At 38.8% G+C, this 23409-nt stretch overlaps 1 protein-coding gene across 4 annotated transcripts in view; it reads right to left on the bottom strand.

The window, feature by feature from the left end:
* The window catches only part of Arhgap32 (Rho GTPase activating protein 32), a 231681-nt gene that overhangs the window by 44885 nt on the left and 163387 nt on the right, over positions 1 to 23409 (bottom strand). For all 4 annotated transcript variants that reach the window (XM_029543772.1, XM_029543771.1, XM_029543773.1 and 1 more), the window contains one exon: positions 9471 to 9552. In XM_029543772.1, the coding sequence (XP_029399632.1) occupies positions 9471 to 9552 (82 nt within the window). The remainder of the gene's footprint in view (positions 1 to 9470; positions 9553 to 23409) is intronic.

Here is a 23409-nt window from a genome sequence, read left to right as displayed (position 1 = left end):
AAAAAAAAAAAAAAAAAAAAAAAAAAAAAAAAAGAAAGTATCCATACAAAGACATAAGAGAATAGAGGGAACAGAATAGAGCCCAAGATCAGGGAAGAGTACCAGTACCATGGAATGTAAGTCATGTGGGCAGGAGAAGAGAGGAGACAACAGCTGAGAGTGTTTCCAAACTGGTAAGAGATACCAATAGCTCCTCAATGAATGAACGCCACCAACCCAAGGCCAGAGGAGATGCACTTCCTCCCCCTCAGGGCACAGCTGCAGCTTCTCCCATCCAGCTATCTCCTGCTATCCCCTGCTTCTCCTCCCTTTCTCGTCTCTCAAAACTGTACCTTCCCCCCTTAAGCACTATGGCTATTTGCTGTCTTGGTCAAGATACAATATCTCAAGTTTCATTTTCATCTACATGAGTTATTGAACACAATAAGAATACTTTAAAAAAAACAGCTTTAAAGGGGAAAAAATTCCCATTGCCCTTGTTGTATAATAATATAGGAAGCTTTAAGTTTTCAGACTCAAACTATAGCTGCATCTTTCTGATTTGGCATCCTGCAGTGACAGATGGCAATGTTAAAAATAAATAGAACATTCGAGTTGTTTATACTGTAGGCAAAGACAGTTTTAAAGTGTGAAACAAGCCCAAGGCTGATTGAATGTGCATCAGCTCTTTCAATCTGTATTAGGAATGCACATTTCCTTAGGCCCACTCTGAGTTGTTCTAAAAGATAAACCATTAGCTGTTGAAGGTATACTTGTCTTTCTTCTAATGATCTAAAATTAACAATGACTTGCAATTCTGTGAATTTAAGCCTTTCTGCAGGTGACTGACTTTCTCAACTGTAGAGGCTTCTGAGATTATTATTATGAGAAGCATTACTTTTCCTTGAAAACATGAAAATATGTTATTAATACAGATCATTTTCATGCCAGTGTTAAATTAGGCTTTAAAAACCAGGGTTTTAAGAACACCGCTGACTGAAATTACCCAAGTTGCGACGTAATGACTACTAAAATTTTCACTCCAACACAAGAAGACAGATGAAACAACACTAAAGAAATGACAACATTTTTGGTTGTACTCATAAAAATCCACAATCACCTTAATAACTTGGCTTTTCTAAAAATCTGACAACCACTTTTACAACATTGAACAAAACGGAACTAAAGGAAAAGTCCCTTGGTCTGATAATAAACATCTATGAAACTGCAAACAGATAACAATTTCCCCAATGGCCAAAAACTGAAATCATCCCCCTAAGACTGTAAATAAAACAAGGGTATGCATGCTTTCGACTTCCATTCAATTTGTACTGGTAGTCTCCACCAAAGAAAACCATCAAGAAAAATGAATAAGTCAAAGTTGCTAAGTCATGCAGCTGCCACACAGAGCAGCTGACTTTCAGAACCCTTCCTAAGCTTGCTTGGCATCCTCCTCCTCCTCCTCCTCCTGCTGCTGTTGCTGCTGCTGCTGCTGCTGCTGCTGCTGCTGCTGTCACAAGGGCCCTTTGCTCCTCTGAGTGGTGCTAGGAATTAAGCCTCTCAAGAATACTCAATACACATTGCTGTGTCTAGCAAAGTTGTATTTTTAAATTGGCTAGAAAATAAGGGCATATAGTAAAGCAATTCATGACCAACAAGCCAACACTGCAGTAAATAATTAAAAAGAAATGACAGTCTAACCAATGAGAAAAAGTAGTCACCAAAATTACAGGATTCAGCAAGAACCTTAACTGTAGATGGTCTTAGCTCTCTATTTGAAACACAGTGGCTAAGGTCTTAGTTCACTATTTGAAAGACAATGGCTACCTGATGGGATTTTCTTAAAGGTCCAACTAGGAGATTGCTCCTAGAAAGTCAGTGGCAAAAGAACACAGAGCAAAAGGATGCCTAGCAGTACACCTAGCTGGTCACAGAGAGACCAAGGAAACAGTCACATCCGATGTTATCAAGTAGATTACAAACCCAAAGCAGTAGAAGATATTAAAGGCTACTAGTTAATAACAAAGAGAAAAACAAAGATAACAGCTGTCAGTATATGTATACCAAATATTAGAGCTCCCAATGTCATTAACAAATAATACTGACAGACAGGACAGATGTGCTCTAAGACAATATGATGGGCAATTTCAGCACCCCACTCACAGCAATAAGTACATCAACCAGAATGAACATCATCAAATATACCTCAAAGTTAAACTGCACCATACATGAAATAGACATAACAGAGAATCTTCCATCCAAAAATTACAGAATAAATACTCCTCTCTGAGGCTCAATTAACAGTCTCTAAAGTGGACCACATTCTAGGTCATGTGACCAGTCTTAATAAATATAATCAAGTTGAGATTGATACAACTAGTATCAATATCATCTATTTTCTATAATACCTCAAACTACATAAATAATTGGGATATTGAATAACATATTCTTGAATGACCAATGGACACTAACGAAGTCAGGGAGAATACAAAAATATTGCTAAGTGAAAATGAACCTCTGAGATGCAGCAAAAACAGAAAAAAAAAAATGAAGGTTTACAGAATGAATCCTTAGATTAAAAACTCACAGAGCTTAAATAAACAACATTATGATGTACTTTAAAGCCAAAGAAAAATCAAGACCAACACAAAACAGCAGAAGGAGAGAAATAATAAACATCAAAGGGAAAAAAACAATGAAATGATGACTGAGAGACTAACAAGAAAAAGAAGACATGAACCAAAGAGTTGTCTCTTTGAGGGGCTGGGAGGGGGAAAGAGTGATGAAGCCATATAAAATCAAAAGCTAGAATACCCAAAATAACAAAATTAAACATTAAAAAAAAAAAAAGAGGTACATCAAATTCCAATAAAATTCAGATCATTAGAAAATAATTTGAGCCAGGTAGTGCAGTGGTGGCGCACGCCTTTAATCCCAGCCCTTGGGAGGCAGAGGCAGGTGGATTTCTGAGCTCCAGGCCAGCCTGGTCTACAGAGTAAGTAAGTTCCAGAACACACAGGACTACACAGAGAAATCCTGTCTCAGGGAAAAAAAATTGAAACCATATTCTGAAATAACTGGAAAATAAAAAAACCTAAGAAACATACAACCCACACAAATTAAGAGATTAAAAACAACTTTAAGGGCTGGTGAGATGGCTCAGTGGGTAAGAGCACCTGACTGCTCTTCCAAAGGTCCAGAGTTCAAATCCCAGCAACCACATGGTGGCTCATAACCATCTGTAACAAGATCCGACTCCCTCTTCTGGAGTGTCTGAAGACAGCTACAGTGTACTTACATATAAAAAAAAAAAAAAACTTAAAAAAAAAAAAAAAAAAAACAACTTTAAAAGATCCACAACAATCGATGATATTGAAAAGGAAAAAAGCTCCTCTCCTCCACCACGCCCTCGCCCCCAAATCTCAGGACTCATAAGATTCACCACTGACTTCTACCAGACTTCCAAAGAAGACTTAACCCTAGTTCTTCTCAAACTGTTCCACAAATACAAAGAAAAGGAACACCATCTAACCCTTTTGTGAATGTGAGTGTTGTCCAAATATTAAGAACAGGGAAAGACACAACAAACAGAGAAAAATCACAGACCTATTTCCAAAATGAATAGAGACACAAGAACTCCCAATAAAATATTTGCAAAAAAACCAAGAGCACATTCAGACCAAACATCATGACCATGTTCGTTTTGCTTCAGGCTTCAAGGATGCTATCTTAGCTTGTTTCTATGATAAAACACTATGACTAAAAGCAGCATAGGAAGGAAAAAGGTTGTTTCAACTTACAACTCCCAAGTCACAATCCATCACTAAAGAACAGTCAGGGCAGGGAGTCAAGGCAGGGACTGAGGCAGAGGCAATGGAGGAATGTTGCTTATTGGCTTTCTCTCTACGGTTCCTTTTTTATATGACCAAGGGCCACCTGTCCATAGTGGGCTGTGCCCTCCCACATCAATATTAATCAAGGGGGTACCCCTACAGCCTTGCCCACAGGTCAGTGTGGTAAGAAGGCATTTTCTCAATTAAGGCTCCTTCTTCCCCATGACTCTAGCTTGTGTCATGTTGACAAAAAAACTAACTAGCACAGATGGTGTAACAAACAAAAGGAATCACATAAATAGACTTAAGGACTGAAATCTGGTGATAATCTAATTATATGCAAAAAATGCCTTTGATAAAGTTTGAGAAATAAAAACTCTTGAAAAAATTGAAGAACAAGAAGGAACATACTTCAATATAATAAAGGCTACCTACGGTAAACCTATAGCCAGTGTTACCATAAGAGGGAACTGACAGCATAGCTCTAAATCAGGAGAAAGGTAAAGGTATCCAATCACTACACTCTTCATTCAGCACAGTGCTTAAAGTATTAACTAACCAGTAAGGGCTGAGAAAGTGTCAAAGGAACATAAGCAGGGGAGGGGCACATTGTCCTTTGCACACAGCTTAGCAGACCCTACAGAACGGCCTCCAGGAGACTCTTAGATCTAATAAATAAACACTTTTTGTTTGTTTTGTTTTGTTTTGTTTGTTGTTGTTGTTTTGTTTTTCGAGACAGGGCTTCTCTGTGCAGTCCTGGCTGTCCTGGAACTCACGCTGTAGACCAGGCTGGCCTCGAACTCAGAAATCCACCTGCCTCTGCCTCCCAAGTGCTGGGATTAAAGGCATGCGCCACCACTGCCCGGCATAAATAAACACTTTAGTAGCTTTTCTACACACCAATAATGAATGTGCTGAGAAAGACATCAAGAGGGGGAAAAAATCACTATAGTTTAAAAAATAAAATAACTACCTAAGATTAAGCCTAAACAAGGCAAATGACATTTATGAAGATTTTAAGAAACAAAACGAAGAAATGGAAGCAGACACTAGAAAATAGAAAGACTTCCCATCTCTAGCTGCATATGTAGCAGAAGATGGCCTAATTGGTCATCACTGAGAGGAGAGGCCCTTGGTCTTGCAAAGATTATATGCCCCAATACAGGGGAATGCTAGGGCCAAGAAGCGGGAGTGGGTGGGTTGGAGAGCAGGGTCGGGGGAGGGTATAAGGGACTTTTGGGATAACATTTGAATTGTAAATGAAGAAAATATCTAATAAAAAATTTGGAAAAAAAGGAAAGACTTCCCATGATTATTGATTAGAAGAATTAATATTGTAAAAATGGCTGAATTACCAAGTTATCTATATACTCAATGTAATTACCACTAAAATCCTAACAACAGTCTTCACAGAACTGGAAAAAAAGAATCTTCACTGAAGCACAAGAATGTTGACCAGCCAAAGAGACCCTAAGCAGTAACAGCAAGGGTAATTACATCACAAGACCTGATCTAAAATTACACTACAGCATCCAAAGGACATGGCAGGTGGCACTCTCTCTCACGCTCTTGCCCTGCCCCTCTCTGTCTCTGTGCACCCTCTCTCTTAAGAGAAGAGTAGAATGCAATGTCTAGAAACAAGCCATGTAACTTAAGCCACTTAATGATTTTTCAAGGCATGTATAGGATTAAGGAAATCATTTTCAGGAAGGTAGATATACACACGTAGAAGAATGAGACGAGAGTCACACCTCTCATGCTGTGCAAAATTCAGTTCCAAATTTACCAAAACTTAATATATGTTCTGAAACTTAATAAAGAATTGAAATTCTGAAACAGCTAGAGGAAAAAAAAAACCTACAAAATCACTTTAAGATACAGGCACATACATGAAAGGACTTTCTGAAATAGTTGAGGAAATAATTTCAAGATCTGACAAAGTACAGGTGCATGAAATTAAAAATTGTCAGCCGGGCGTGGTGGTACAAGCCTTTAATCCCAGCACTTGGGAGGCAAAGGCAGGTGGATTTCTGAGTTCAAGGCCAGCCTGGTCTACAGAGTGAGTTCCAGGACAAGCCAGGGCTACACAGAGAAACCCTGTCTCGAAAAACAAAAAAAAAAAAAAAGTCTGCACAGCAAAGAATGCAATTAGCCGAGTAAAGAGATGGTTTACAGAACAGGTAAAAATCTTGGTCAACTGTACAAGTCAGAAGAGGTTATCATCTAGACTATAAAGATTTCCCCACAAATTAATCATTCAATAAATGGGCAAGTAAATTAAACAGTTCTCAATAGAAAAAATACAAATGGACAATAAACATATAGATCACCTAGGTGATTCAGATATATAAATATGCCTATGAGCATATCTATGGTGTTTCTAAAAAGACTTAATTGGGAAAACTTACTCTGAATGTGGGCGGTACTGTCTCCTGGACTAGATTCCCATACTGAATAAAAAGGGGAAAGAGGAAGGAGCCAGCTGCATTCCTATCTCCACTTCCTGACTGAGCTGGCTAGTTTTATGTCTCGAGCTGAAGTCACCTAAGAGGAGGGACCCTCAACTAAAACAATTCCTCCATAAGATGGGCTGTAAATAAGCCTTCAATGATTTTATTTAGTGATTGAAGGGGGAGGGCCCAGCCCATTGTGTGGGGGCTGGTAGTCCTAGATTCCATAAGAAAGCAGGCTGAGCAAGTCAGTAAGCAGTATAGCTCCATGGCCTCTGCATCAGTTCTTGCCTCCAGATTCTTGCCCTGTCTGAGTTCCTGTCCTGACTTCCTTTAAAGATGGCCAGTGGTGTAGAAGTGTGTAAGCCAAATCACCACCCTCCTCCCCTGTTGCTTCAGTCAGGGTATTTCATCACAACAGCAGTAACTCTGAGGACATAATGTGACCCACTATCTCGTATCCCCCTCGCCAGGCCTCCCCTAGCATGGTGAACTGTGAGCACCCCAACACTAGGTCAACACAAAGCCTCCGCCTTAAGTTGCTTTGTCGGGTTTTTTGTCACAGCAGTGAGAACAGTGATTATTACACCACCCTTGGACACATATCCAAAGGAAGTTACACCAGCAGACCATAAACACATACACATTCATGTTTACTGTTGTAGTATTCACAACAGCCAAAATATGGAACCAGGAAAGGTTGGCCATCAACAGATGAATCATTTTTTTAAGTGTGACACATACACACATCAGCCATAAATAGGACTGCTCCCAGGTATGTCAAGGTGACAACTGAGATTAGCCATCAAACAGTGATTTATAGGAAAAAAATGAAACTGGAGTCATTGTGTAAAGCAAAATAAGCCAGGTTCAGCAAGACAGCTATCACATCTCTCCTACAAGTCAAATCCAGATTTAGATAAGTATACTGTGACATGGAGTAGGAAAGTGACTATGAACTGGGGAGGAAAGTGTCTAAAGACATCAACAAGTAAGAGAGGGTAATGGGGAAGGAGAAGGCTAAGTTCACACATGCATTTTGTCATGTAAGAACTAAAGGACAAAACTCTGTCTGGTCTCCCTCAGGTGCAGAATCTAGACAGCATGAAAGCAGATATCTATTTGAAGGGGAGAACAGAACATGTAAGGATAGTTGTGAGTGAATGTGGGCAAAGTATAGCAGTGTATATCTATGTATCATTAGGAAACCCATTAGTTTTACATTAATCAAAACATTAATTTAAAAAACCTATATACCAGAAAGATGAAAACATGTCTAAAACTTACATGTGATTGTTCATAGCAGTCAGAAATAAAAACAACACACAAATAGGCAAATGTTAAATTATAGCTATATTACAGCATGGAAAGCTTTGAAAACATGCAGAGTGAAGGAAGCCAGCTACAAAATATAAAACGTCTAGAATAGAAAGCCATACAGACAGAGGGTAGAGCAGAGAGTCTCCAGCGCCTGCTAACTGACACAGGGTTTCTTATAGGGATGATAAAGACAACCCACAGTGTCTTTACAGCTATGAGGACACTAAAGACCTTGAAATATATATTTCATTTTATAAATATGAAAAGGTTTGTTTGTGTGTATGTGCGTGCTGTATTTAAACAAGTGCAGAGGTCAGAGGGCAACTCTGTGGGGTCAGTTCTGCTCCTTCTACTTTTCCGTGAGCTCTGGGGATGGAACTCAGGTCCCTGGGCTTGAGTGACAAGCATCTTAACCTGTGAAGCCATCTTGCCAGCAGCCCTGAATTATGAATTTTAAAAGGGTGAACTTCATGGTATATAAATTATATTTAAAATGCCTTTTACATGACTAATGCCATACTGTAAAAGAAACATAATCACCGACGCTATTGATAAATATTTATCAATCAAATACTCTAAAGATGACAAAATTTCTTGAAAATGAGAGAGAATCCTGGCTCAAGCAGGATTGACTTGTACATGTAAGACAAGACTGTTCTGAATACGTTTCCTTACTGAGAAATAAATTTAGTCGCCCTAAAATAAACAAATAGGCATAAGAGAAACTGGAACAATGACCCCTACCCATGATTCAAGAGATAGCCTGTGAAAGACTGCTCCCCTTCCGCGCTCCCACATGCCTGATGGGTGCTGAGAGCAGGCCAGGCAGTGCACTCCACAGGGAGCAGGAAGCCTCTCTCTTCCTGCTTCAAAACCATGAGTCCTAGACTCTCCGGGTGCTTCAGGAAAAACAGCTCACATGAGTTTGGGGACCCAGAAATGTCTCCTTCTTTCATTAAAATAAAAAGAAAGAAACAAAGGAATGTAAGATTTCACTACTTGTTCCCTCCAAAACTCATTCTGGTTTTGTTTTTCTTTTTAAACATTTATGTCAAGCCATATAGCTAGCATACAGCTCTAACCCTAATGCTCAGTAGGCAGAGGCAGGAAGATTGAAGGTTTGCGTCAGGCCGCCCTACACAATTAGACCATTTCTTTAGAAAATAAAAATAAAAATGCATATGAAACCAGGCATCCTCTACTGGGAATTCAGCAGAATCCCACCCACCCAGGTAAAACCTCTCACATACATTTAAAAATCTCCATCTCTTCATTCCATAAATCACTTACAGCGTCGTAGTCTCTGTAGCCTGTGGTGCATATTTACATGCTAGAAATAAACTACATGACTAGAAAGGCTGTTCAAAACTGCTAGATGCCCATTCTTGCAGATAAAATACATACTCTTTGCATCTTTTAATTTTCAACTAGTCAGTCATACCACCCAGATTAGATAGGCTGGTCATCCTGTCTCTTTCAGGTCTCCTTGTGTGTGTGTGTGTGTGTGTGTGTGTGTGTGTCTGGTCTTGAACTCCTGATTCTCCTGCCTCTCCCTCCCATATAATGGGATTACAGACCATGTCACTTCTCTAACTTACTCAACTTATCCACCATTCCCTAGCCTCCTACTAGGTACCTGTAAGAGCAAATAATAACAAAGCTTAACCTAACCCACAGTCCATTAAAATTACCCAACAATGAAATGCACATAAGCCTTTTGTAACATGCTCTACAAAGGAAAGCACTTAAAAATCAAAACCATTTAAAACATGTGTTACATCAATGAATGCAAAGAACAGTAAAGCAAGCAAAACACTTTCTCAAAATATACTGCATGTATCCGCACCCAGCTGGGCACAGTGACCCAAAGGGAGAAGGGGGAACTTACCTGGTTTTGGCACTGAGTTGGTCACTGACTGAGGAACTTTCTGGTTAATTAGCTCGACACAATGACCAGGGAAGAGTCCCACCTAAAGAAAAGCAACAAAGAGAGGATGCCAATCCAGCCAATAGACCAGTGTGACACTGCCAACTCAATCCCAGACATGTACTCCACAGCCCTTTCCAAGGGATTCTACCACTCCAAGGCTCTGGATACCACATGACAGTCACACAGACGAATAATAAACAATCTGTTGCTATCAGTATATGAAGCTATGTGTAGTTTTCAGTCCAAATATCCAAGTCTGCTTTGTTAGTTTCTGTTTTAAATGCCCTGAATTTCTTTTATATCAACCAAAATATCTAATCTGACTACAAGCTAAGCATCAAATAAGTAAAATTATTTCTAGCTAATGAATTACTTTGCTGAGATCTTAATCTAGAGACACTGATATCACTACAATCAATGTTTATGTTGCGTTTTTTAAAAGACTGACACAAAGCCATAATTCAAATTGTTTCATGAGTCTCTTCTTCACTTTCCTATGGCTTTCATTTAAAATTAACATAGTAAAAATAAATTTCTGAAATATTGACTCATTTAAAATTACAATACTCACTATTGCTAAGGAATCAGCACGGCAGCTAAGAAGAAAGGAAGAAAAAGGTCGTTCCACCCAGTGCCTCAGACTGGCATTGCAGAGCACGCCATACTGCCCTTACAGCAGAGTTGTCTGCACAGCCTTAGGTGAAACCCTAACAAGATGTATCCAGAAAATACCACGCTCCAGGCACTCAGAGGTGTGGTGTGGCTAAGAGAATGGATACAGAGATAGACAATCTGAGAAAATGTATAGTGAAAATCTTTACCAATATTTATAGATGTTTCCTCAGATAGAGATAAAAGCGGGACACCATGCAGCAGATGTTAAAGGCGTAATATGAAAACGCCATCACGCTGCATCTCCCTTTGTTGACAGACTGAGGAAGAATGAGACTCTTCCAAGAGTGTGACTCATAAAGTTCTGAGCTGTATAGCTTCCATCTGTGAGGGGTTATTTTCACAGAATTGTTTGCTACATTATTATTTTAATTTCTGGATGAATATTCTATGGCACATCTTAAAACTATAAAGACATAATCGCAGAGTAAGCTGAAAAAGAGTTGTTAATAGATTATCAGTTTTGCCTAAAATTTTTGAATTGGGGATTATTAAAGCCATGTCTTGCAAAATGATGTATTAAATATGTTTTATTAGTAAAATTCTTCTAAAACATATTTTACTCAACTTCTGTTTCTCCAAACAAGTAAAATCTGTGCAAGACTGGTAAGACTGTCTGTACTGGCTAGCTTTGTGTTAACTTGACACAGCTGGAGTTATCAGAGAGAAAGGAGCTTTAGTTGGGGAAATGCCCCCATGAGATCCAGCAGTGGGGCATTTCCTCAATTAGTGATCAAAGGGGAGAGGCCCCTTGTGGGCGGGACCATCCCTGGGCTGGTAGTCTTGGGTTCTATAAGAAAGCAGGCTGAGCAAGCCAGGGGAAGCAAGCCAGTAAAGAACATCCCTCCATGGCCTCTGCATCAGCTCAAGCTTCCTGAGCTACCTGAGTTCCAGTCCTGACTTCCTTGGTGATGAACAGCAGTATGGAAATGTAAGCTGAATAAACCCTTTCCTCCCCAACTTGCTTCTTGGTCATGATGTTTGTGCAGGAATAGAAACCCTGACTAAGACAAGAACCAACTTTTAAAAATCCCCCTTTTTCCTTGTATATATTCTACAAGAGGATGTGTGGCACACGGACTGATATCCCTGGCAAAAGCAATAGGCCACTTGATACATTAGGTAAGCAGCTTGGCCTCTTTGTAATTCAGTTCTCTTCTCCAAACACAATGATAATGATTATCTCAAAAGGGTATATATGAGTATTAAACAGATTAGTCTAACTAGAATGCATGCAGAAATCACTTGCCAAATGCTGTTATTATCCCAGTTTGCTGGCTAATGAAGACTTCAGGGTTCTAGCTCCTATACCAGATGAATGGACGATATTATACCATCTTTTTTCTCTGTGTACATAAGCTAAGGTACTCTCAAATGTCATTCCTCCCATCATAGCTTAATTCCATTCAATTTATAAACACCTGAAACCTGGCACAAAGACTAGATTGGAAAATAGCTCACTCACTTTCTAGGCTGAGCCCTGAGTAATCAGTTTCTCAACTTCTGAAAGGAGGAATCGCACTGTGAACACTTTTCAGAGTTAAAATCAAAATACTTAGCCTAGCTCTTGAACTCGGGCGAGATCTGAAACTTGGCAAGTAAGGAGTCCCTGATCACTTCCTCTGGAAACTGCCCAAGGCTTGGTGGGCTTCTTCAGAAGACTATGTCATCATGTACACTACGCTTACCTTTCAAGTTTGTCTCAATGTACAATTTAGGCATATGGGAAAAGTCCATTCCCACCCTGTGCAGATCTATAGCAGATCAACTGAATACCTCACTGTAATCCCTGCTCTCGGCACACCTCTTCACACACTGTAACATTGGTCAAATCAAATATTGAGTTCTAGATTTGGCATTCCAGTGAAACTAATGCATATGTGCATACAACAGGAGTCAGGCTACAATCCTGTCTCTCTTGGGCTTTTAGGCATCTCAGCCATCACCTAACCATGATGAAAACCTAGAGAATCTTAGAGGCCTTTGTCTAATCATCATTAAGCTGCTGATTCCACTGTAGACAATATCTACCTTTTTTCTTATTTTGCTGTTTCTTAAGTATCCCTAATGGTGAAAGGATCTATTATTTAAAACAGTTTTATATATTTGAGGAAGGTAAACAGAGTCTGTGTTCCTACTATAAATAATCCATCATAAACAAATGAAACTGTATTCTGTTGAAAATAGTATTCACTAATGTAAATAACACTGAAAATACAGTTCATATATACTGATTATATACATACATACACATATACACACATACACATACACACACACACACACACACACACACACGTCAAATAATTATTGCAGCACATAGGGAAGTCTAAACCACTCGATGTGTTAAGTAGCCTAAAACCCTGGCAATTGGACCTACTTGCTCTAATATCTTGTTTCTTATCTTATTCTGCATCAGTGCTAAGAAGAGAATCATGCCTTTTAATCATCTGGGATCAAAATAAGATTCAGCTTTGGAAAGAAAAGGCACAAAAAAAGATATTAAAAGAAGAAAAAGAATGATCTTGAGGATAGGCTGGGACAGAATAAGGAGGGGTTACACAAGAAGTAAGAAATATTATGCCAGTAGCTTCTCCTTAAGTTTCTGCAATAAAGCAAAAGTTGAGGGGGTACTATGCCTACAAGTGTGCTAGTGTTTAATAATAGATCCCAGTGAAGAAAATGGCTTTGATTTATGGTCTTTGCTAGTGTTTGTGGCACAAGCACCCTGTTACAGTTGGTTTTAAAGTGCCAATGGGGCATGAGATTGAAAAATGATATAGAGTAGCACTTGGTTATATAATATTTGTATCATACAAACCCATGAGAAGAATGGAACCTCAAGAACACAAATAATAAGATATAATAAAACAGTTAGAAAATACTGTATTGTAATACAATTCAATTATTGTAAACTTATATACTGCAACTTTTAGGAATGGTTACATTTAACAACTGCACTAATTCAAGGAGTTTTACAAGTGACTCCAGCGCACCCCTAATCTATAGCTATCTACTTGTTCCTGTTCCTGTTCCTGTTCACACTGATAGCTCGGAGAATCAGTTCCAGAAGGATCTTTGAATCAGCAACCAAAACCTCGAGAGGAATTTCAACCTCACCGCAGCAATGCTATCACTGACATCACAAACCCTGTGGGTTTACTTTATGTGAGAGGAGCAAGGGTTTCAGAGTAGCAAAGGCTGTGAGCTAAGCACAGCTCCATTGCTGCTCAGTCACACCACATTTCTTCAGTGGGAATTATTTGGCTTCAGAAAGCTAAAACTCCAGTTTCTTCTTTTCTCAGTAAAATTTCCTGCCGGTTGTGAATAGCCCTGGGGCTAATTATATTTGATGTTAATTCCATTCTCCTGTGAGTGGTTGTGAACAAGGAATGAGTCAGCACTCAGGTGATTTCCTGTAAACCTTTTCCCACCTTAATTTGTAAAATAAAGGAGAGCTGATGATTGAGCAGATAAAAAGGGAAGGTGGAGCAGAAGGTGGGAGGGAGAGAGGAAGGAGAAAATGAAAGAGGGAGAAGATACAGAGGAGGAGAAAGAAGAAAAGCGGAGCAGAAGCACAAGGCCCAGAGAAACCGTAAGTTCTAAGGGATCTCATAGATGTGGAAGATGGTAGTGCAGCGGTAGATCTGCCCAATCTAGGCGCGCAGCATGTAATCATATTAACTGTGATGTGTTTTCATTGCTGGGGCATATTTGGGTTGGAGATTTATCGCAACACCTGCTCCCCTAAATCTCTGGTGTTTCTACCATAACCAATGCTAAAATTCAAGAGATTCTAATACGTTCATACCTATATTTCCCCTTGTTTTTTTCTATCTGGTATGAACACCCTGTTGACCAGTTGAACATTTAAGCCAATGTCCTTAATTTCTTTCCATATTAATCTTGTGCCAAACCAAATCCAGCAACACCCCAAAGAAAACTAATACTTTTTTATACCTACATGTTCTATTTCTAAAGAAAATCACATACCTGTCCTGGAGCTCACTCTGTAGACCAGGCTGACCTCAAACTCAGAAATTCGCCTGTCTCTGTCTCCCAAATGCTGGAATTAAAGGCGTGCGCCACCACGCCCAGCTCCTAAACAGACTTCTAATGTTATATTAAGTATTTATTCTAAGTATTAAACATAGCATTGATGATTTAAAAAATCAAGTATGATCAAATATAAATGTTGATGATGTCCTATATCTTGCAGTATAAACCTGTGGTCAAGGTTAATATGTATGTAGAGATAAAAAAGTATGTCATCAATAAGTAATAAAACCATATGTATATCAAGGAACTGCTTAAAATAAATTTATGATTTATTATCAGTAAAGGTTGAATTTCTATTTCTATGTTTTTATACCTGTGTACCCAGGGTCATTCTCTAGTTCCAGTTCATGGGTTGTTCTCCAGTGAAAAGGGTCTGAGGAAAATAGTCTAAGGCCTGGCCTGAGGCAGGTTGAAGGTCTGAGTTCTCCCTCCTCCACCCTAGAGAATATTTAATCTCATTCATCCTCAGTACCAGCCTCACAATGGCACTGGAGAGCAGGGTGGGGTGGTCCTTGGAACCAACCTGACCCCTCTAGATCTTTAGCCTACAGTCTGTCTCTTCACTAGTTCCCCACCTTTCAGATTGGTTTTCCTAGCATTGCCACATCTCCCAAAAGTCTCTGTGCTGGAGCTAAGTGAGCCTCCAGGCCACCTCTTGCAGTTTCTGCCCACTGGGATTGTCTCATGTTACATGCATGGTGTACTAATACAGCTTAGCTCTCTCTTGTTCATTTGCCTTTTGTTTTAAGAGTATAGTTCCAACTACACATTTATGAGGGCTGGGGAGAAAATATTTTTATCAGCTTTAATATAATGATAAACTTAGACTTGAGACTGGCTGGAGACAGTAAATACAAGAAGTGGGTGATGGGAAATGCAAGAACAAGGCAATGTTCAATCACAACTTGGAGAGTGGAGCAGAGGTGGCTCTTGAATGGCAAACACCTGAGGAGATTCTGTTTCTTTTCTGGGTTAAATCAAGGAAATACCAAATAAGACAAAATAAATTACAACTGCCTTAAAACAATTAATTTCCTTTACTGTTTAAAAAGACACAAGAACAAAAAAAGAGTAGCATGTTTAAGTTGAGTGAGTTAATGGTTAAACATGGTTGACAAGTAAGCTTATTCAATAAACCATTGGTCAGCAGATAAGAGTACTTGTTACTCTTGCAGAGGACTTTGACTCAGTTCCCAGCACCCACATGGCAGTTCACAAATGCCTGTAACTTCATACTTCATTCCAGGGGATTCAGTGCTGCACTTCTGGCCTCTATCAGTACCAGGCACACACGCACGCACACACAGTGCTCTTACATGTACATAGGCAAAACTCTCCTGCTTGTAATAAAAATAATTAAATCTTTCTTAAAGGTAGAGCACTGAAATGTAAGCCAGAGACAGAGAGAACGAATGAGAACAGGTGAGCAGAGGCATGACTGGTCATTTTGTCACAGCAAGGGGTTTGAAGTTCTTTCTGTAGAAAAGGAAACCAGCAAGTTCTGACCATCAGAGGGACAGAAGGTCTGTTTCAGGAAGAAATCTAGTAGTGATAGTTCTCTGGAAGTAGAAGGGCCAAGAGGCACAAGAAGCAGAATGTCACTGGAAGTCCGCAAGAACAGTGTAGTAAAGGTGATATGCAAACCTACAAGGTGACGTGAAGAAGAGTAAGTGGATGGAGGACACAAAAATTTTCAGCTTGGTTGGATATAATTTTTTCTCTTACCCTTCTTGAATTCAATTTGTAAACAATGAACTGCGTGCTTTTAAAAGCACATCATAACAAGTTCTGAAACCACAGTCAAGGTAGCTTATATAAACATCATCGGCATGAAGGTTTCCTTGTATCTCCTCCTTCCTCACATCTTGCCCTCTACCCTTGCTGCCAGGCAACCCCTGGTCGCTACAACTGCACATTACTTTGAACTGCCTATAACTTCGTATGAATGAAGTCCTGTGGAATAAAGCTGCGCTGTCTCCTTTTACACAGCATTATTTTGAAGATCATTCATGTTGCTACGTGCATAAATTATTAAATCCTTTTATTCCTAAGTAAATCTTCATTCTATGCATGCTATCATATCCTTATTCGTTAGTCTATAGATCACAGATAATATAATCGTTTAAAGTCTTAGACTATTATATATAAAGCAGCTATAAACATTCATGTTAAAGCTTTTGTATAAACATAGTCTTTCTTCTTGTGTAATTCATTAGGAATGGAATGGAATTGATAAGAAATGCAATAGGTATATAATTCGCCTAAAAATCCACCAAAGTATAAACCAAACTGGCACACAGCAGCCCTACCTTCCAGCATTAGGTAAGAGTCTAATTCTTCAGCCTTGCCACTTGAGTTTGAGGCTATACTTCATTGTTTTATCTAGGTATTATTGGTGTTGAAAATATGTATGTGTTTGTCATTCAAGTTCTTTTGGATACACACACACACATATATATTCTTTAATCTTTAATTCTTTAATCTGTTCATCAATTTCTACAAAAAGCTTGTGGGGATTTTTAACTATGATCAAACTGGGAAGAGAGAACAGCTTAAGACCACAGCCTACCAACACACAATCATGGTACATCTTTACATTTACTTGGGCTGTCTTTCATTAGGCAGTAAGGTTCTGCAGTATAGAGCATACACATCATCCACATCTTTTTTTAGAGATAGCTGTAAGACTGTATTCTCCGATGCAATCATAAATGGCCCTTGCTAAGCTTTCTCATTAAATACCATTAAGTCTGTGGACTCCCTTTATGCACAAAGGTAGAGGTATTATTTGTAACTTATTTTAGAGTCAAACAGAAAAGTCTTAGACATTTATCAAGCAGGGAGAAAGTAGAATTTGAAGAGCTCAATAACTACTACACTTAACTGTCTCACCAAGGGCTTCTGTGAGACTGGAAGTGTTAGCTATCACTTGGTAGGATATGTTCAAAGTCATCTCTGAGTATCAGTGATGACAATGAAAACTGTATGCCAGCAATGAGTGAAAATGTATACACGATACACAGGTCTGTGACCTAAGGCAGAGCTGAGGCAGTCAGAGCTCAGTTCTGGATCTGTAGTATTCCAATCATGGCTGCATCGTGCATTTACTGTTCCTATTAAGTGAAACAACTTATCTAAATTTCTCCATCTAGATTTTTTTTCTAAATTTCTCCATTAGATTTTTTTCTTTGTGTGTATGTGCACGTTTGTGTGTACTTTGCCTGTGTACACACAAACGTGTATGGGTGAACATGAATGCAAGCATCTATGTGTACATGCGCGTTTGGAGACAGGGTTGATATTGGTAATCGTAATAGCTCTTCCTCTGTATTCTTCTTGAGGCAAGGTCCCACTCCCACACCCAGCGAGCTTTTCCACACCCAGTCAGCATTTCCTATATTCTGGGAATCTGAACTTAATTGTGCATGAAGCAATCTAACTGGGCCATCTCCCTGGTCCTGTCTCTAGTCTCCTACCACTTAAGTAACAGTTTAGAAGCAGATGGCCCACTGTCATCTTATCTACAGCACGAATCTATGGTTTTTACAAGTAGACAAGTAGAGGTCACTACTGCTCATTAATTGCTACTGTGATCTATCTGTTCTTTACACAGAATGCCAGTTTCTATGTGGGCTCTGCATTGAACAGTAGACTGCTAAAGTTTTCTTTTCCATATATGATATAAAGACCCAGAATCTAAAGTTGTGAGAATTAAGGGTTAATGAAAAGCACTTAGAACATCTTACATACACACTTATGAAATGGCTTCTAGGTACCATATATCCCTCTGCTCTTGAAAATATGTGATGTTCTAAATGAAATTGTTACTAATATGACTTTTCTTTACTTTTTAAGAAAAGAACCATTTTTCTCTATTCAATTTTTAGTTATGAAAAGGTACAGATTTTTTAGAGGGGCAAGATTTCCAAGTACCTACATTTTTATGACAATCGGTTACATAGAAGCAAATTAAACTCTCAGTTACTTTATAAGTGTTTGCTTGGGTATAGTACTAGTGTTTGTAAATTGCTTTTTTCTTTTCCCTCTTTTTTTTGGGGGGGGGGGGAATGAGGGACAGTAACACTTTACAGAGTGTTCTGGAATAGCTGAAAAATAAAACAGGTGATCCTTGATCATCCTGTGGAGAACTAAGAGAACACAAGTATACCAAAATGCTGACACCTCCAAAGGAGATTTTATCTTCTAAATGAGCCACAGTGCCAATGTATATAAGGAAGATACCCATGAGTTGGGAAGAGAGGACGATGTTGAACTGTATTGACTCCTCCCATCTATGGAGGCTGAATCAGTGGGCTTCACATGTGCATGCAAACTATCTGTGGAGCTTGCTATAAGCCTTAGACTCCTGTTCGATGCTCTGAGATGCCGATATCAAGATCTAGCTTTAACACATCTTAACACACTGGGTCATACTGATGCAAGTGGAGCCCATCCCCAACACAAAAAACAAAAACCCTCTGATAGCACTGCACTTAAACGAATAATGAACTAAGATGTTAACCACTATGCTTGTATAATACCTTCTACCAAAAAAAAAAAAAAAAAAGCACTCTAAGGCCTTCCTCCACAATCCCCAGAGGACTCCACACCTAGGAAGATGAATCTGAGAGTGGTGCCAGTTATTTTCAAACAGGGAAGGCTTCTTTTCCACCTGAAGTATGTATTATGATGAAAACCTTAGAAAACAAAGATAAACGACTCAATATGCTCCTTAGGAGACAAAACCCACACATTTCAGAATTTCAAATGACTCTAGTTAATATAATTTCGCACTTCCTACTCCCAGAAGTTTTAAAGAAAAAAGAGTCCTAGTATAATTTAAACACATGGATGAGCTTACCCTTCCACAGCAAATTATGGTCTGCCTAGGACAAATGCATTGAACATAATGTAGCAAATTGCTGGCCTTAACCAACTACCAGCTGACAACTTGAATTTACCTAGTACACAGAGACAAAATATAGCAGAGGGGTCTGGCATCCTACCCTTTAACTACTAAGGCAATATTTAAGAGCTTTACTCCTAGGATTCAGTGTTTTAACTTAAAATCTACACAAAACCTGCAAATGAATATAATAGCAACTTTACTCATACTTGCTAGAACACAATAATAGTAGGGTGTACTTCAGTGGGTCAATGGATACATAAACTAAGGCATATCTGTAACACTGATATGGATAATTTGTTCTTAAAGAACACAACAAATGAGCTGCAGGGTATAGAAATGCAAGAAATGATTCGTGTATGAATTCTACAAATATGTAGAAAATGGCTATGAATTCTGTGATTCCAACTATCAGCATGCTACAAATACCTATGTTTACCAGGGGTTCACTAAAAGAAGGTGTAAGTGACATATAGGAAAGCTGTAGGATGATGAAACTATTCTTTAGGAAGCTTTAATGACCAATATATATGCTTTGTCAAAACCCACAGAATAAATTCCAACACTATATACATCCTAATCTAAAAATCAGATTATACCTAAAATAGTATATCAATATTAGTTCACTAATTACAATATAAACCAAGTCAAAATTGTTCTTTAGTAGTTGTGGGACAGAAACTGTCCAGCCTGTATACCCGCCTCAGACCACTTTCTAGAAAGAATGCTTATTGTGTACTGCAGGTGGTTTCTGCCAACAGCTGAGGGTTGGCAAAGATCTGTGCTTGCCACCTAGTCAGTGCACTGTAAACACGATAAATAACAGAAAAATCATGAGGTAAATAATTCTGTAAAACTGAACTACTTGCTCACTTTAACCTAAAGTCTAACTTTTTACTAAAAACCAAGTCTAATTGTTTTTATAAATGAAAATAAAACAATTTCACCACATGGCAGCTGCACAGCTAGTTCACAGTAATTATAAGAAAAGAGCTAAATGTGGAGGTCAATCCTATCATGCCATGTGGTCAGAAAGGAGACAAGACACACGTGGGTCCTTGACAAAAGGAGAAATCTCATCAAACTGAGCAGAACTACAAGTGTGGACATTCAGAGAACTCCCAGCAGTGTTCAGAGGATGCTATCCTACCTAGCAGCCTCCGTCTTCAGACTGCGAAGCAGCAGGCTATGGCCCTGTTCCTCTCTGCCCCTCTTCAGAGTCATGCACATGGTAACCAAGATTCCCATGAAGACCCAAATCATAGCCATGCTAAGCCAAACCACTCCACACTCTTCATTTCCTATGTGGTCCCTTCTCTAGTGTTGAGAGACGCCATGTGCAGAGGCAGCATGTCACCACGGGCTGACTGAGTTGTACTGTTCGTGTATGGCCAGTCTGTCCATTTCCTCTGACAAAGACTCAACAGGTCACCTGAGCACTGCTTTAGGAATTCCTTCAAGGTCTCCAGAGAACTAGCTGAGTCTCTCCTTCAGGAAACACCGTGCCCAGTGCCACAGTAAGGAGTGCCTGATGCTGGTGTGTGCGCCTTGCTCAGATGCACCTGACAACAGAAGCAAAGCAGGCTACCTCCCTAGCAATCTCTCTTTATACATCAATCTCTTATGAGGCATGGCCAACATCCAAAGTTCTGACTGCCTTTGCCCTGGGAACTTACAGAAGACCCTACTCTCTATCAAATATGTATATGAGATATACTTTTGACCACTCCTAAAGTGAACTTAATTCTCCATTTCAGACTGGTTATCTTCTACTGTAATAATCTCAAATTCTTATGTTGAATAATATCTAAGAATGTGTCTTCATTTAGAAATAGCTTTTATTGGGGTAATTATGGTAAATGAGCTCTTATGAGCAGGACCTAATTTTTATCTTTATTTTCTTTTAAAAAAGCAATTACGACACAGAAACCCATACACTTAGAGGAAGTGCCATGTGAGGATAAAGTAAGATGAAAACCATCTGCAAGCCAAGGAGACAGACCTTGGAGGAAACCAAATCTGATAGCTCCTTTAGTCATGACTTCTAACTTCCAGAAGCTTGTGAAAATACTTTCTGGTATTTAAGCCACCCAGTCTGTAGTATTTTGATATGATATCCCTAGAAAACAAACACAATATATAATATACAAATAAAGCACTGAGTGAAACTTGGAAGTAGCCATGTTAATAACAGAATGATAGACAGACAGACAGACAGATAGACACACACACACACACACACACACACACACTATTGTTTAACTTCTGAATTTCTACTGCCTATCTATACCAGAATTATGAAATAGTAGGACCTTCAACATGATTTACATTAGAGAAACTTAAAACTCTGAATATTGACTTTCTACAAAGGTTAACATCAAATTGTTCTTATACAGAATCCATTCCTTTAATACCTTTAAACTGTTAAGTGCTTTTAAAGATTACAAAATTTGGATAGGTTTTTCTACAGTACATGCAACTATATAAACTATGGCCCACTAGTAACCTGAAGCAGTTGCTAACAATGCTGAGGCTCCCTCCCGCATCTCAGGGCTCAACACTATCTAACAAGAGTAGGAAGGAAGAGCTTGGCAGAAAGAACCTTCCCCAGCACATAATGATTGATCTTACATAGATGCCAGCATGCAGTTAAACAGCAATGCACCAGTGAATAGTATACACCCCAGGATGCTGGCTTTTCCTGCATTCCTTGCTGGTTGAAAAGAAAAGTTGTTTCTTTCTAGAGCATAAAAACTAAAGTGGAAAGTTCATGCAAGTGGAGCATAAATCTAGAAACCATTCTTGGTGCTTTTCAGGCAATGGGATGTATAAACTTGACTTTGAAACTCACAAAAGCCATCTTTTCTCCACAACAGTAGGAGGTAGTAACTACCTGGAAGACTTTTTTAATTAAAAAAGCTGCATAAGAAATGCTAAGTAACACTCCCTCAAAGATGTCCAACACGTTTCCCACTCGTTTCTCCATGCAATTGGCCACATGCACTCTTACAAATGACTGGTGTGGGAACAGCAAGAAATAATGAGCTGAGTGGGGCCTGTTCTAAAAATACTGAGTTTCTTTTAAAAAAAGTTTTGACAGTGACATTTGAAGATTTGTTCTTGGTTTTGCAGGTACCTCATCAACTGTTGTTCTTAAAGGAGATTCCGATGTTAGCTACAGACTTAGTCGCTTTCCTGAAGCCAAGGAAAATGACAAATCCACATGAACAGAATTTTATTGGCAAATGCAAATCTCCTTACATTAAATATTTTTAATTTTTGTTGTGCATGGTAGCACATGTTTTTAATCTCAGCACTTGGGATGCAGAAAGAGGTGGCTCTTTATGAGTTCGAGGCAAGCCCTGGTCTACATAGTGAGTTCCAGACAGACAGGGCTAATTTCCTATGTAGAGAGATCCTGTCAGATAGATAGATAGATAGATAGATAGATAGATAGATAGATAGATAGATAGATAATTTTATCTTACAATAATATATAATGATAATTAGTTAATTTTCTAGTTTTAAACTAGTTAATGTACACTAATTTTGTATACTTTCTATAAAAATATTAAAAATATGTGTATAAGAGAGGCTGTATTTGAATGTGTGAATATAGGTGGCCACAAATTCCAGAAAAGGGTACCAGACCTAGAGCTAGAATTGGAGGTGACTGAAAGCCACAAGATGTAGGTGATGGGGATTGAACTTGGGATCTCTATAAGAGCTGTATGTGCTCTAAACTACTGAACCAACTCCTTTGACTACTGAATAACCAGTGTCCTATACTAATGTTTAAAAGAATTAGTCTGACAAACTAATCTGTGTCGGTCTTGTTAAAATAACTAGGAGAGTAGTATATGCCTTCACTACTCAACAAGTATTTACTATTTATATGAAGGAAAATTGCTACTATTATTATAATCTTATAATCAAGATGTTGAAAGGAAATGTGAGAATTATAAGCAGAACTTCTGACTTTAATATGAAATGCAAGTCAAAGGAAACATATCTAAGCTCTATAGAAGAAAGCTGACAGTAATGCCAAGACTAAACCAGGGTTCATTTTAAAGTCAATTTGGTTCTGGTCAGTTCTTTTTTTGGGCCCCTGCACACATGAATGCCTGTCAAGGCAAATGGGTGTAAGACAGGTTAACTTTTGGAAGCTGATTCTCTGCATCCCAGAGACTGAACTCAGGCTGATAAGCTTGGCAGTAAATGTCTTACTTCCTAAGCCATCTCACTGGGACAAGAATTAAC

The sequence above is a fragment of the Mus pahari genome, chromosome 10, assembly GCF_900095145.1.
Source record: "Mus pahari chromosome 10, PAHARI_EIJ_v1.1, whole genome shotgun sequence".
In the NCBI taxonomy this organism is placed as follows: Eukaryota; Metazoa; Chordata; class Mammalia; order Rodentia; family Muridae; genus Mus; species Mus pahari.
Note: the sequence above shows the minus strand (reverse complement) of the source record. Positions and strands in the feature narration are given on the sequence as shown.